General features: G+C 42.2%; 1 protein-coding gene across 3 annotated transcripts in view; it reads left to right on the top strand.

The window, feature by feature from the left end:
- Window positions 1–8,660, top strand: part of bsnb (bassoon (presynaptic cytomatrix protein) b) — a 61,899-nt gene extending 53,239 nt beyond the window's left edge. For 2 of the 3 annotated variants that reach the window (XM_027279747.1, XM_027279750.1), the window contains exons 6-13: window positions 28–2,122; window positions 2,529–3,433; window positions 3,888–3,999; window positions 4,091–4,237; window positions 4,409–4,462; window positions 4,662–4,779; window positions 5,268–5,475; window positions 6,242–8,660. In XM_027279747.1, coding sequence (XP_027135548.1) covers window positions 28–2,122; window positions 2,529–3,433; window positions 3,888–3,999; window positions 4,091–4,237; window positions 4,409–4,449 — 3,300 coding nt within the window. In that variant the 3' untranslated portion in view covers window positions 4,450–4,462; window positions 4,662–4,779; window positions 5,268–5,475; window positions 6,242–8,660. The remainder of the gene's footprint in view (window positions 1–27; window positions 2,123–2,528; window positions 3,434–3,887; window positions 4,000–4,090; window positions 4,238–4,408; window positions 4,463–4,661; window positions 4,780–5,267; window positions 5,476–6,241) is intronic. The other variant, XM_027279749.1, reaches the window with a different exon arrangement.
- The last annotated feature ends 8,338 nt before the right edge of the window (window positions 8,661–16,998 follow it).

Raw genomic sequence — 16,998 nt, 5'->3', positions numbered from 1 at the left:
TTGCTGATGTGTCTCTGTCTCTCTTAGCAGATGGCCTCCCTGCAGCAGCAGCAGAACTCTCTGATGAGGAAAGTAAAGAGGACTCTCCCCAGCCCCCCTCCAGAGGAGACTCCTCTCCCCATTGTTACTCCAGCACAAATGTACAGTTCTCCTGGCATGCCCCAGAGGGTCCTACCCAGACCCGCCCAGGGAGTCACCAAGGCCGGCCTGCTTAGTGAACTGAAAGCTGTGGAACAAGAGTCGTCAAAGCTCCGTAAGCAGCAGGCTGAACTGGAGGAAGAAGAGAAAGAGATTGATGCCAAGCTACGTTACTTGGAGCTAGGCATCACCCAACGTAAGGAGACCATGGTGAAGGAGAGGGAGAGGAGAGAGCTGGCCTACCTGAGATGTATGGGTGATGCTCGGGACTACATGTCAGACAGTGAGCTTAATAACCTCAGGATAGCGGCGGCAACAGGAACCTTTGATGCTAATGGTCTGCTGGCGAGGCCCAGCACTGCACCACTGAGTCAATTTACTAACGATGTCAATGCAACCTCCCAGTATCCCTCAACCTCATCCTACATGTCTTATCCATACCCTCAAAGTCAACCATCAACACAGCCGCCATGCTCTGCTTACCAACAGATAGGTTTCCAACCTCCTCAGTACCCTTCATCCTCTGCACCCCAGCCAGGAACATTCCAGCCCCATCCCCCACCAGGCCCTGGCTACCAGAACCAGGGAACCTATTCCTCCCGCATGTATGGCCAGTCTTCCTACCAGACAGACATTGGCATGCAGCAGCATGGTCACCAGGGTTTCATTCCACCTGGTCAGCCTATGCCAGGCCAGAGCCTTCCTTACCCAACCCACAGCTCCTACCAACCTGGTCTCACCTACCAGCCCCAAGCAGAGATCCTTACAGTCCATCAAAGACCACGGCAAACATCCTTGGCTGACCTTGAGCAAAAACTTCCCACCAACTATGAGGTCATCAGCAACCCAGCAGTGTCAGTGGCCACATCAGCTCCAGATACCAACTTTGGCTCAGTCTACAGCAATGCATACGGACAATACCGCCCCCCTGAGCCTGGACTGACTCATGGTGTGGAGAGCCCCACATCTGCTTATGCTTCAGATGGACTCTACACCTCTAACTTGGAGCAGAATATTCCTCGTAACTACGTCATGATTGATGACATCAGTGAGTTGACGAAAGATAATGCTAACCAACCCACTGACGCTCTAGGCCATCCTGTAGGAGGGAGATATCGCAGTGAGAATGGCCCTGCACGTGGGAGTGCCTATGGTAGGCCTGAAGATGAGCCTGTAGATGCTTATGGCAGACCTACGGGCACAGGTTACCAGAGTACAGTGGACAGTCGCACGAGCACCACAGTGAGTGGTGGCTCTTCCTATTACTACGATGATTATAAACACACATCACGGAGCAGCTCTAGTAGCCACAAACTCACACCCAAGAATCTTGCCCCTGCTGTAGTCTCCTCTAAACGTAGTAAGCACAGGAAGCAGGGAATGGAGCAGAAGATTTCTAAATTCTCCCCTATTGAAGAAGCACGGGATGTGGAATCGGACCTCGCCTCTTACACGATGACAACATCAACAGGAGGCAGCTGCACAGTTGTGTCCAGATCCAAGAAGCTTCAGGATGATGGAACTTACGGGATGAAGAAGAATGCATATGACCAGCAGAAATATTACGGCACCAGTCGTGAGGGTCTTGAGGAGGATGACCGCATGTACAGCTCCGGCAGATCCAGGTCTACTGGATATGGTATGGACAAGATTTCCTCCAGAGATGCTACAGGCCACAGAAGTAAATCTTACGAGAGGGATGCCATGGAGCGGTCTCAGAGAAGCAGCCGCAGTGGAAGGCCTCCCATGCGCAGCCAGAATTCAGAAGAGGAGAGCCCACTCAGTCCTGTTGGGAAACCTGTAGGCATGGGAAGAGGCTCCGGCATACCGGATGCCCATGATGTGCGGAATCAGTATGGCTCCAGCCATTCGTTGCCAGATGTGCAAGACCATCACAAGAAGGACCTGCCCAGGAGTCATGTCTATAAACCAGACGACCCTTACCTTGTAGATGACATGCACTGTGCTGTTTCTGACAGTGAAGGTAACTGGTGCTGAATAATTTGTGCTGAATGACATTCATTCCTCTCACCTTTAAAGCATGTTGGAAAGAGACTGCATGTGACATGTGGAACTTTAAAAAGAGCGCCATTGCTTTGCTTGTCATGTTTTTTTTTTGTTTTTTTTTATTGTTCCATCGGATTATTTAAGCCAAAATGCCTGTTTTATATTTCTGTTTTGCACAAATCATCTGTTTTGCATCATTTTTGAGTGTGCTGTGATGTTTTTTTTAAGTTGTTTTTTTTTTCTGTTGGATTTTTCAAATACGTGCATGGATCTGGGATGTGGAGCATGTTTTCCCGGTTATTTTTGCATGGCTTCAATCTGCATGTTACTCCTCTCACCATGTAAAAAAACTGACTGATAATGTTTGTTTTGGTTTCAAAAAGCCTATCATTTGGGCCAAGAGGAGACTGATTGGTTTGAGAAGCCACGGGAGGCCCGTTCTGATCGCTCAAGACATCATGGAACTGGAACTCACTCATCCACGGGTAGGCGTAATAAACACACATACCATGATTATGATGAACCTCCAGAGGAATACGGTCCACAAGATGAGTACAACCAACAACGCCACGCCGCCTCCACATCATCACGGGACCACCGTCACCACGGCAGCAGCTCTGGCAGACACAGCTCTTCACGCCACTCCTCAGAGGATCCCAGGTCCTCCCGTTCTTCTAGGACACACCCCAAAGACACACCTGCCCGCTCTGAAGGTAGAAGCTCATCAACTGCACAAAGAAGGAGCGTCCCAGACTCCCGTTCTGCCCAGGGAAGTCCCCGGAACTCAGGTGACTTCTCTCGAGACTCACCCCCTGCTCATCACCACGGCACTGGAGGACGGAGCCAAAGACCTCAAGGAGATCGCACATCCTCCAGAAGGCAAGAGCCCTCTGCAGCAGGGCCTAAACCACAACCGCAGCAGCAACAACAACCGCAGCAGCAGCATCAGCAGCAGCAGCAACAACAACAGCAACAGCAGCCTGCACAGAGCCATGCTGGGCAGCAGCGGCCAGGTGGTCAGGGTCAGTCTGGGAGACATCCAGGGTCTGAACCACTTGATGGTACCCAGCAGGCCCAGCAGCAGCAACATCACCAGAGTGCACCACAACAGCAGCAGCAGCAGCAGCAACCACTGCCGCACAGCCAGCCCCCTCAGAGCAGCCAGCCTACACCAACCACCGCAGGAGGACCGGCACAGCAGCAGCAGCAGCTCAGATCAGGCCAAACCCCACCACCAGGACGTCAGGCAGGAGTAGGGTCTGCAGCAGGGCAGCCGGCTACCACAGCTGTGAGTAGACCTAAGCCTGGCTTTACTCTACCTACATTTTCCTATTTTATATGTCACTTGAAAAATGTGGTATTTTCATATTAAAATGTTGTCAAGAGGCTAGTTATGATGACAGTTATTTCTAGCTGTAAATACCATTGTTGGATGTTCTATTAAACCTTCAAAAAACACTTTTAAATGTCACAAAGAGAAGCACAGGTTGTTGGTATGGAATGTTTAATGCTTTTGATTTGTAGACTCAAAACAGATACTTCTAGTTGATAGTGAGCACTATATAAAGTACACAGACAGAAATGGGAAGGTAAAGTTAGTATAAAAAGTAATACAATATGAAGTTTTTTTGTTTAGGTACAATAGATTAGACCTGTTTCAAATGTAATCCTATTTAAATTATATCCTAAAATAATGTAGTACTACGTCTCCCTAAATCTATATTTGTCTTAATTAACAACAGGCAAAAGTAGATACTCCACCTCCAGCAGCAGCCACAGGAATGAAACCTACAACAGGAATCCCGACAGGAGCTCAGCCTCCCAAAGTAGCTACACCGCCTCTAACAGGCATCGGTAAGTCTCTGTTTCACCATTACCATGTACCACAGAATGACCATAGGCAGACAACAGGATATGTAATGGTTCTGTTGTTTGTTATTTGAAGGCTCCAAGGCCGCCCCTGTTGGGATTGGTAGCAAACCTGGAGGTATAGGCAGCGCTGCAGCGGGACAGCCACCTGCGGAGGGGGACAATGTTCTCACCAAAATCCTGCAAGGAGGGGCTGCAGAGCAAGCGGGAAAACTGGGAGATGGTACAGTCATGACTAAATGAATGTTTAACAAACTGAAAGTGAAGCTTATCTTTGGGTCTGGCATATTAAAAGTATTAATTAATACAGCACAAATGAAGATACTGGAACGAGTAATCACAGCTCAGGTGGGGTTGTTTTCTCATTTTTGGCTCCTCTTTGTCATTCCTGCAGCTTTAGGCAGCCTTGGGAAGAAGTTCACTTCATTCTGGTGAACAAAAGAGAAGGGTAAGTGAAGAAAGTTGTTTTATGAAAGTCAAAATGTTTCAGTCTAACTTTTAGTTCAGAAACATGGAATGATTCGGGGCTGGATGGGAGACAACAGATGGCAGCCTGCTTATCAACAGAAATTATGAACTGCGTCCTCGCTGTAAATCGTATCGCTTCAGTTGTTTATTTTAAATCAACTGTGCTCTTTTTTCCCCAGGCTATGCAGAGTTGAAATGAGACGGATTGGTAGCTTTGACTTGAAAAACCTATGAAACTGCATTAAATACATTTCACATTACAGAGGAAATAGAGGGAGCGAGATCCTGAGTGCATCAGTGAGTATCTCATTAACACTCTTTTATCCCTGGAGAAATGGATACTTTTTTTTTTCTTTAATCTTTAATTGTGGTTGGGGGCCATTGTCTTTATGATAAATACCGTGTCACCTGCTCCACTAAGCAAGTGAAAACCATGTTACTGTGCTTATATAAAATATAATAATGTGTTTATTCACTTTTGAGACACTTGCACCATGTAAAACAAAAGCAGTAATGTGGCGACTAGTTAAACGATGATTGCTGGTGGTCCATTTTGTCCTTTAGTTTTATTAAGTACACCTACACCCAAAGCTGTGAAAACATATAATTCTGTCACACTGTGGTTAATGGATTAAGTGTTTTATCAGCTGGATATTTACATAGATTAGCATAGCCCATGTCTGCATAATGAGAAGATTCAAGTGAAGTGATGACTGATTAAATGCTGTGATTGTATATTTGGACTGATCCGCTGTACCTTCCCCTTACCCCAAATTCCTGAACAGAGCTGGAATCAAAGGATGCCTTGTCAGCACTGAATTCCCCAGATATGGGCACACGATTGAAGTGAATTAAATAAGGGTGAGCGCTTCGTCAGCACGGTGTTACAAGACATGAGCAGAGGACTGAGGAGGCCTGAAAGTGAGCGGATGCCTTGACAGAACTGCAGTCCCAGACTGATTGTAGAGACGTGGATGCCTCATTGGACCAATGGTGGGTAACTTTAAGCAATTCATATTCATCCATGCGGGTGATTTAGTTTGTTGTTGATTTTCCTTTCGTTGGTTTTGATCCTGTATGGTCAGGTCAGGTAAATAAAGTCACAGTCCGCTTAAACTTTCTGCTGGAGAGGTGAGAGGCCAAGCCAAGTACAACAGAGGTCAGCACTAGAACGGTTTATCTTCTGACTTCACACACGTCCAATAATCTGGGCCAAGCACACTGGGCTATAATTAGCCTGAGAAGGCTAGCTGTGCCTTTGCTTTAATGTCACACACGCAAACCCACACACTGACAAGAGCTCATGCAGACACACAGAATAATGACTCATGTTAAGCATCATCCATTACATGCAAAATGAGCTAATGAACTAATTCTGCCCAATGGAGCAGAACTACAGAGGCGCAAATAAAGTAGATTTCAAAGCACTTTATTTAGCAGCTGTCAAAACACACGCTGTGACTTACACAGCATGAAGCTGTGGCTCATTTAAGTGAAGGTCCATCATTCAGCTATTACGCTGTCTATGTTGACACTTGGATCAGTAGTCAGTGTCCAGTCTCAGGGTTCAGACAGAGATAAACCCGACTCAGTGTTTCTGCAGACCAGTTGGCTTGAGTATCACGGGAAGTAAAGGAAAGTTTTTGGGTTATTTTTAGCTCTATTGCAGCATTAATTTTGTGCATGCATTTTGTCTCGAGAATTCCATATTGTGCATTAAAAAGTAATTTATTTCACATCTTCCTTGTCTTTATTTCAGGAGGACAACAACGGTCAATAATGAGGATGCGGTGAAGTGGAGGAGAGAGGGGGAAGGGGGATCATGAGTCCTGTTTCCTCTCCTCTCCTGCAGAAAACCTCCTGGGATCTGTGTGACAGTAAAAGGCCCGCTAACTAAGGCACCTGGATATCATGGGAGAAATTCAGTGTCTTCAAACAGCTCAATAAAGAAAGCATCACAGCGCCCTCTACAGGGATTTTAATGGAATACCACCCGTGTCTGAGGACTTCACATCTGGCAAGGATGTTTGATTCTGCGTTGATGTCTTCATTTTTTTTTTTCATGCAAAACACACACACAAAAAAAAAAAAGAAGAAAGAAGATTTTCATAGGTTTTCCTGGTACCAAAGAGACCGATCTTAACCCAAAATGACAACACTTACCTGGAGTAGACGAGATGTATCACGGCAATGACAACCAACCCGACGACTTCACCACAATCCTCGAATGCTTGGTTTCTCTAATCTCTACAGTACATTCCAGTATAGGGAATTTGACCCTTTCTTTGAATGTGTTTTTATTTCTCCTCCTTTTGTTTCGATGTCTACAGAATGCATTGTGTAAACGTGGACATGAGAACACACGCACAAATGTTTCAAAAACTGGAAAAAAAAAAGAAAAAAACAAAAAAAAGGAAGCCCATATCAATACTTTTTCACCACCTATGAGATGCCACTAGTCATTAGCTGTAGGTTTTTAGGGAAGGGAATTACTACCAGTGTGCCCACAAGTGTGAGATTCACACAGATGAGAGGACCAAATGAAAGAGTGGCCACGGCTCTTTATTAGCCATCGCAAAGCCATCGTTATAGTCAGTCCCAGAGCTGGCTATAACGCTCTGGGGCTGACTATAAAAAAGGATAAAGTCCCCTCTGTGATTTTATCCTTTCTCTTGATTTGTCTCATCTTTTAGTTTCTTTTCATTTTTGCCTGATATTCACTGAATGGAAGAGCCTTATTCAGTACATGTTTTTACTTGTATACCTCACGTTTTAAAACGTCCATGTCATCATGCATTTCTTTTTACACAACTGTATACTATTGTATGTACATAAAACAAATCAGAGATCTAATTATGTAAATTTATCATTTGTGTATTTATGGAATCACTCTCCAGTGACTTTATTTTATTTTTTTTTGTTGTTGTTGTTCTGTGTTTTTCTTTGGTAAAACTTTATATTTTTCACTTTTTATTTGTTTGAATCTGTTTTCTTGCATCAAATAATTTGCTTGTTGATTTTTAAAAGCAATAGCATGCAGAAAATGGTATATAGCACAATCGTATAAATGTTGTTTCAGTTAGTGACGGGAAATATCAAACACATCTGTCGATAAATAGCCGTAATACAATTTGTCAGAGGGTTTACAACAACAGTACCGTGTCCAGATGTGCATGTTACGTGCAGATGCATAAGAGCATGCAGACAGGTACGGACACACTCACACAGACACTCTCTCTCTCTCTCTCTGTCTCATGCAAACACACAAACACACACACACACACACACACTATATATATATATATACACTTTGCATCCTAGTTACACATCAGAGCCAAGGTTAATTGTGTTCTCCACAGGATATACCTGTTAACCTCCTGCTGATTAATGAGGTTATTATCACCTACACCTACAAGATGATCTCACTAACAAGCTGGGCCCACTGCCTCTATTTGTGCAAAGACACAGAGATACATAAACACAGACACACACACACACACACACACACACGTGCATACAGATATAGATATAGGAGAGGATGAAAGCAATTATCAATTCAAATGTTCTATGCAATGACTCATTTTGAACCTGGAAGTGATTCAGCCTAAAACAGTTTATTATCATCACTGTATTCACAAGAAAACAACAAAATTATGAGCTAAAATAGAAAAAAAAAAGAAAAAAAAAACAGTCCTGAAAATGTTTTTACTTAGCAAGTTGTCTGTATGAATTTGAATATTGAATATTGAACTAGAATTGTTTTTATTTTCGTGGCATGTTTTGACCCCTCACTCCCCACACGGGGGACTTGTTGCCAAAGGGTAAACTGTGTAGACTGTCAGTTTTGAATGTCCACCATCATGTTGCTTTGAAGCATGGGTTTGCTTGGCTTTGTCTGGCTGTTTGTAAGCCCTCATTCAGTTTTTGTGCGTTTTGGCTGACCTGGGCTCCTCAGTGTTTGGCTTGCAGTGACTGTCTGTGCTGCTATAAACCTGTGATACAGATGGTCAGCACTTCTCATTAATACTTGTCAGTGTACATATTGGGTGTCAGTATAACCTGTGGGGTGAATGGAATGCTTCTATCGGATATTTCATTGTTGATTAAACCACTCAGCAGCCAAGCCATTGGAAAGGTGCATGATTAGATCTTTTATTCTTGGAAGTTATACCTGAATTTAAAAAAAAAAAAAAAGGTAAGGCATGATTTCACCAAGGTTTGCCTAACAAACCTTGACTTTCACAGGCCAACGTAGAGAATATTGATGAGTAAAAATGTTCAGCCAGTCATTCACAAATCAGGGCATGTCATTTCGAAAGCACAAGCCTGACTGGTAGCACTTGCTGCTCGATGAATTGCAGAAATATGGAGGTTGCCTAACAGTGCCTCCAAATGAACAGTGTAAGATCTGTACCAAAACAAGAGGTGGAGACGCTCTCTGGTCGATATGAGGTGCATGAGACATAACAGCCTTCAGTGCAGCCGTCTGATTGACAGAAAGGCAGACAGACACACATTCTTATTGTAAATACAAATTCATTCTTCTGTACAGCTTTTGAGTTTTGAGTACGGCTGTCATGTGCATCCCCATGCCGTATTTGCTGCCAACTTTTGTGTATAAAAAGAATATTTATTACCACAATAATGAGGATGATGACGAAAACTAATGATGATGATTATTCTAATTATTGCATAAGCATAGTGTATGTGGCTGACTTGTATTGACTGTTTACAACAGTGGAACAAAACTCGTATTCAGAAACATATCCAGTCTGTGTATAGTTTCTATACATATTGTGCTTGTAAAACAAGAAGAAAAAACCTCCACAGAAACTGCAGAGTAGAATGCCTTTGTCAGACTAATCAGGAGGTCTTCGATTCGATGGATGTGATCTGCGAGGTGACGAGGTTAAAAGGGAAGCGACGGGGATAAAAAATTCAACAAAAAATCTGGAAAATGTCATTCACTGTTGTAAGTGCAATGGGCAAAACGTCAGTTGTGTATCCATTGTGAAACCTTGTGTTCTATTCAGTGTATTCCTGTAAACAGATAGAGTAAAAATTTTGGTGCATCATGTCAAGTAATGTGATTAATGAAAAATATTGACCCTGCAATTTCCAAACAGAGAGAAGAATAAAAAGAAAAGGAATATATTGTGGTTATTGTCTTCAGTGCGTGTGCATGTGTGTGTGTGTGTCGCCTGTTTTTCTTGCGGTACTGATGGAGACACTTGGTAAGTTGTGTAGTAGCTCTGCTGCAGACAGAGGAGAGATCAAGAATAAAAACCTCACAGGCAAACGCGACTGTTCAGATAAGACTAGGCTTTACGCACTGAAGCAGTGATGACTTCCCTTCCCGGTGTGGGTGGTAGGAGCAGCGAGACGGGAAGTGTTTGCCAAAGCTTAGAGAGAGAGATGAGCGTATGCATGTCTGAATATACATGTCTGTTTCAAGAGAGAGAATATGAATAGCTAACTTATATCTTTGTCCTCTATTCTCCAGGCAGGATTCTTAGTCTCATAGGTACAGTGCTGTGTGATATTTTATCACATATTAATGTTATATTTAATTGTTAATTTTATCCTGCCAAAGGTGGAAATTCTTTTTGATTAATAGTTTTATCAATATTCAGTTCAGTACCGACATTTTTGCATGAAAAGTGACTAAAATTATATTGCAACTTCAGATTTGACCATTGCCATTAAGTACAGTATTTACCTTCTGCCACATTATTATAAATACCACGCCAAATTCAGATGACTTAGTCATTCAGTTCACACTATGAGATATGTGGTAAGTCAGTGGCAACTGGACAAAGTCTTCTAAAAGCACCTGAAAACCTCTTTCCAGCTATCGATTCTGGGCAGCGGCTGCCTCTCACAATTTTTATTGCTTTTCGAAACAATCAAACCCAATTTACAGAGCAACTGGCCCGGGGTGTAGAGATGTGAAAGTACGTATGGTTTGAACTTCTCTCCCAAGCTTTTTTTCATTCTTCTTCTTCACAACCACTCATTTTTCTTCAGTACAGTACAACCAAGTGCAAAAGTGCCTTTAAAAGAGGACTCTACCGACTGTTGGCACTGATAAAATGTATCTTTCTTTATTTTTCCATTCCATTTCCTACAATGTTACTCAACCACCAGCAGTCTGAGATTTGAGTTTAGCCTCAAGCTGAGATGATTGGAGCTAGGTTCGGTTAAATGATTCATAAGATCTGTAGACAGTATAAAGAATGGACAACGTATCCATGACGTCACCCGCAGGTTTTTAGGTGTGGTGGCTCTGGTTGTTGCCATCTTGGCAGTCGTACCTCTGCCGTTTCCCAACTAACCTAAAAATGTGGAAAGACGGAGATCTTCTCTAAGAACACTTAACTAACTTATCAGCCAAAGAGGCCACATTGTTAATTATGCATAAGTTTAAGCCTTAATAAAAATCTGAATGGGTGAGTTAAATAGAAATCCATCCTCAGTACAGTTGTCAAAACTATTTTTGTGCCAAGCTGTGAAGTGTAAGGTTGGATATTTTAATATGGGGCCTTACAGGCATGGAGGTTGCCGCTTGGTAAGAGGCCTTTAGCGGTCACACGAGGATTGTTGAGGTCACATGTACATGTGTTACATGATTTGAGGTGTGAAATGTTTAGAAGAACGAAGGTGTAAGTTGATATCACTGTTTTCAGTTACACAGTCTAGACCTGAGGAGCTGGCTCGTCTTGAATGTGCCATGTTTTTTCAGGAGTTGTTTCATCATGTATTCCATGTGGTGATGTGATGCTTATATTATGTTTCTTCTAACCACAGCTTACTGCTTTAACTTATAATTCATTACATCACGCTGACACTGCAGTGTAGCTGTGGTATTAAGTTACCACCAGACAGAGCCCACAGGTTGTGATGTTCCTGTATTGTGCTCGAAAATGTGGCACAGGGATACTCTACTGCACCAAAGGTGAATAGGCCATCAGGTTACTCTGAAACCACATCCCATTTTGCAGCTCTCCTTTCCCACAGAGTCAGGCATCAGTCACGTCTGCAGATCTTGGCTGCCCTCATCTGGTTATACACAGGACTGGAAGAAGCACAGGCCAAATAACTAAGTTTTTAACTTTACATTAAAAAAATGTATGCTTTCTAAAAGTGAAACATTTACTTTATACTTGTAATGAATAAAAGGTATCTCATCAAAAGTAAAAACTACAAATTCTTTCTAAATCTTTTGCAGCTGCAGTCATTTTAGTTGGCAGACTCTTAAAGTCATTATAAATAATATATGTATCAGCACACTGCAAGGCAGGAAAATAATATAACCAAGTTGAATGATGTAAATGCAAAACAGGATGAGGCTTTGCACTAAATGTAAGTGCTGCACCCTTGATGCTAATCCAGAATTTGAAGTGGTCAATTATAATTGCATGGTCTACATATCCAAACACTACACTAAGATGTGAGAGGATTACGCTGAACCTTTCAGCCAATTCTGCTGTTAAAAGCAGGTCACTGGTTTCTTTAATGAGGTCAGTGTTAGAACTACGTTTTGAACGTGAAGCCAAAAAGGAATCTTTTGATTCATGAAAGTGTGAAGCATCTTTATTCAAAGCCAAGATATGAGCAGAATCTTAGAGAGGAGGAAGCATTCATTGGAATTTAAAAGGTCTACGTTCGCCTTTTTTTTCCTTTTTTTTTTAAATGTGAGGCTGAACTGTGAGCAGCAACAAAATGAAAAGTGTCAGTTTCGAGAGAGCAGTTGACCTAGCTGTACCATCCCATAGCCAATCACACCAAATGCTTCTAACAGCAATTTTCCAAGGAAGTGGACTTCATATACGAGATATATCTTTTGATAAAGATGATTGTGGCATAGGTCCACAAAGGTTAAAACACCACTAAAATGTCTTTATGAACTGATATGTCCCATCGATGAGAGGACTGTGAAGCCTTAAGTGCTAAATTTTTGCTCTAATGAGGATTTATCACTGGGCCCTGCAGCAGCCAACTCTACAGCATCTGTGACCAACATATTTACCTCCAGGTCTCTCTAATGGGGCATATTAAACATATATAAAACTGCTGATCCCACCCCTCCTCATACACTGTTGGAGTTTACTTAAGCTGTATTAATTAATATGTATTCTTCTGTTTGCATGTTTTCTTTCGCAGCATTGGTTGTAGAGACTTCTCTGAATGAGCTCTGTCCCATCTCCCACTGCAGGGCAGGTGTATTCTGTATACAGCAGGCTGATTAATGGTTTGTCATTATTGTCCTCAGTTATAGGTCACTCGACCTACACATCCTCTTAATAAGGACATAAATGCAAGTCATTAAACTATAATTGGTATGCTTGCATTCATCCATTTCCTGAAAGCGACGGCGAGAGCCTCAGCCTCTGAGGATTAACCAGTTACTTCCATCAGCAGTAAGCAGTGATCAGTAGACGGGAACATCTTATGAGTCATCCTCAAGTGGTGAGACGTGTGACGATGTAGAGGGAGAGGAAGTGAGGAAGCAAGGGGGTGACCAGAAGCAAGGACCAGTCATCCAACAAATTAATTATTTGTCATTGTTTTACCATATTTGAGCCAGTTTCTTCAAATTCATCTGATTCACATGATGTGATTCATTTCTGATTCACATGAGCTCACCTTTCTTGTCAGTACCCATCTATTTGTAAGACGTACAAAGGTCCTGCGGTAAACCTTTCTGAATAATCTAAAAGCAAATCTTACAAGTGATTGTGGAGACATTTAATGTGACTCTAATGTATTGAAATCCATCGGGCTGCTGTACAAACGGAGCGAGAGAGAAGTGGCTGCTCAGGTTTTGCTCCCTTACCTGTCACTCACAGCCTTAATCCGCTTGCTTGCAGACTACAGACTGCTTAATCAATACACAACCCTTTAATAATGAAACAATCTCTTTCCAGGCCTTTATGCTTTCTAAAGGGTTTGTTTGTGGACCATTGCTCGCTTAGATCAATAACCTTAAATTACTGTCAGAAAAAGACAAATAACCTGATTCACTGGACTTCAGAGGAGAATATGTGCATTTGTCCTACTTTGACCCAATGGAAAAGTGATATTAATTTTTTTTTCAGTATTTCATCCATCCATTTTCCAACTGCTTATTCTCATCTGGGTCATGGGGCCTCTTCAATATTTCAAACAGGTCTTAATTGAAATGATTACTTATCTTTGTTCTTGCATGCTTAATAAAGAATTGCTTTATGTAGTTTTATGTAAGATGATATAAAAGGTATACATGGACAAGATTTATATAATCTTGGTGTTGTTGAGGATGAAATTCATTTTGTATTTTATTGTCCCATGCACAGCAACCTAAGGAGCCTGCTATTTAAAGATAAAAATCATCCATCCATCCATCCATCCATCCATCCATCCATCCATCCATCCATCCACTTATCTGGGATCAGGTCGCGCTGACAGCAGGTTTAGCAGGACATTGCAGACAACCTCTCCCTCTCAGCAAAGTTTTCCGGCTCATCCTGTGGGATCTCGATGCATTCCCAGGCCAGATGGACTATATAATCCCTCCAGAGAGTTCTGCATCTGCCCCAGTGTCTCCCCCCAGTTGGACACGCCTGGAAAACCTCCATCCATACCGATCAGATGCACAAACCACCTCAGCTGGCTCCTTTCGACATGAAGGAGCAGCGTTTCTACTCCCTAGCTCCCTCGGGAAAAAGAAAAGCTACACCTGCCTCAGAAAATGACACGCAAACATGAAGCTAACATGGCCACGATGACATATATCTACTAATTACTGTTAAATTCATTTGAAAATTAATTTACTATAATGGCTTACAGGTTCTCTCTCTTCTCTGGAATATTTCTATATTTTATTTGGACCATTGCCTCCATGATCCTAACTACCTTTCTGTTTGCAAATCGTCCTATCAGCTCACACCATGAAGCAACCATTACAAACCCATACCAGCAAGCAAGCTGAAGTTAGCCAGCTGAAACCACAATATGACAATTTATTTTACATGCTTTGTAGTAATGTCGGTTTTGACTTTGGACTTGGTTTAGGACTTTATGTTTTAGTGGGTGCCAAACCAATGTAGAGAAGTGGAGAGAGAAGGCCCCTGGGCAACGTGTGAAATAAAAATCCAGTTCACATGCTGTCACTGTAAACTGATAAATGGAAGGTCACATTTTTTAAGTTACCTCACAATAAATACAATGGCTCACAATCTCACACATGGTAACAAATGTCACGTGATTTTACTGATTTAAATGTTTTTCAATTTTCATGCTACACTGACTTGTAAAAGGCCGAATGGTGAATTTGTCATTCCTACTCACTATGTGACCAGAGTCAAATCGGAATGGGCACCAGAACTGGATTCAGGCGAGTGGACAATGTAACTGGGCTCAGCAAAGGCAGAGCGACCAAAGAGGACGATGGTGAAAGCTAAGAGGAGTAATTTAGAGAGTGACTTGAGCTTGAGGCTACCAGACAAGAGTAAATCCTGAACACCGACACCAGCTTTTAGTCTTTGGTGAGAGCTTTGTGAAATAGAAGACCTCAAGACAGAGGCTGAGCTCGGCTTCTTGCTGTTGGACTAGTAAGTAATATTAGCTGGCTATGTCTTGTGTTGTTGCACTTAATTGATGTTTGGCTCTTAGCAAAGTTGTCGACTTGATCAGAAGTAATCTAATCCTGACAAATACAAACGTACAAATGTCCATATTTACCACAGTGGTATAGCACTGGGGACATCAAATTAAAACCAATTCTTACACAGTATTTCTTTAGGATGATAAAGTCACCAAATACTACCCTTTGTCTCCATCTGGTGGTTATAAAATGCCACTGGGGCAAGATTTGACTTTGTAAGCAGAAGGAAAGGTCTAATAGGATGACCTTTCACTTCAAGGTCAACTTAAACTCAGCCTCAGCCCGTGCTCAGTAGATTCAGACTGGCAAAAGTGAACACGTGTGATACATATACATTACCTATATGGACAGATTGTTGGTGAAAGGGGAGTCACTGTTTCCACTGTCATCGAGAGGGAATGAAATATAACGCAACACTGCAAAAAAAAGTTCTAAAATGAAATAAAAATGAACTCTAATAAATAAAACAATGTTATTATGAGAATGTTTGAAGAACACCTCCAGGCTTCATAGCATGGTGAACAAGAGTATCTTTTATCCTTTGTGTGTGTAAATTGGACCTTTTGGAGTTGATTTGCGTTAAGAGTTTTCAAGAAATCTATCTAACATCCAACATATTGGTTAATTTACTGTTCATTGGAAGCTCTCTCACCTAAAGTGTATTTTATATATATATATATATATACGGGCATTGATGATTGTAAAGAATGGAGACAAATCAGTAAAAACAGAAATGGGAAATTTCTGGCAGCGCTTCAGCATTGGCTGCATGACTGCTCGGGCACACAGGAACATATTGCAGGTCAAATTATATGAAGATAAAGGAGCCAAGCCTCGACATGGCCTCTAATGCCCTGCAAGGGACAAAAATATCTAACAAACAACCACTCAAATTCTGCCTGTTGCCGGGATCTTACAGTGGAAGCATAAATGGATCATAGAGGAAAGAGATATTCAGTCAACTAGAGCACTAAGGGCTTCTTAGTGTACTCATTTTGCCTGTTCATACAAGCCTGTGTGTGCATGAGAGGGGAAGAAAGAGGGAGACAGAGTCTGTGTGTTTGTGTTCAGGACACAGAAATGCTAATGCCTCTCCTTTGGGCCCTGTCAAGCACACTTAGTGTCAGTGTTTACAATCCAAAATGGGAGAGTGTCCGTGTAATTCCAGGAGGTCTGAAGGCATGAAGACAAGAGCCAGGGGGACATTGTTCTCTTTTGGAAAAGCCTGCAGGGCCTTCTGTTCAAACACTTCTGAAGGACGTACTCACCTCATAGTGAAGTCCCAGTTTGTGACGTTGTGAGTTTAGATCGATTCATACTGCGACAGAAGTTCCTCTGACAGAGTTGCTCACCGAATCCGTGGTTACCCTCAGGCAAATCTGAATTATGATGTTGGCAAAAGAGGAGCCGGTTCATTGTTTTATAAAAGACAACGCAGTATGTCAGAATATACTGGCTGCATCACTCCTCCAGTTGTTTGATTTAAAACCACTAAGACTCCCAGTTCTGTATTGCTTACAGTTCAAACTTGATGGAACAGTTTGACATTTTGGGAAATGTGCTTATTCGCTTTCTTGCCAAGAGTTATGAGACGCCAAGGTCCAGTAAGTTACTGGTCTGGGCCAAAAAATAGTCTGGCACGTAACACCTGTAAAACCACAATGTGTTTTTACATTGTAATTCTTGCACAGATTAAATATAACACTTTAGATTCTGGTAGATGGATTGTGCTGTTTGGACAGAGTCAGGCTAGCTGTTTCCCTCTGCATCTAATCTTTATGCTAACCTATCCTAAGCATGGCTATGGCTTTATATTTAACAGACATGAGAGTAGCATTGATTTTTCCCATCTAACTCTCAGCTTTCAGTCT

Source organism: Larimichthys crocea, chromosome VI (genome assembly GCF_000972845.2).
Source record: "Larimichthys crocea isolate SSNF chromosome VI, L_crocea_2.0, whole genome shotgun sequence".
NCBI lineage: Eukaryota > Metazoa > Chordata > Actinopteri > Sciaenidae > Larimichthys > Larimichthys crocea.
This window is presented reverse-complemented; position numbering and strand designations above follow the sequence as displayed.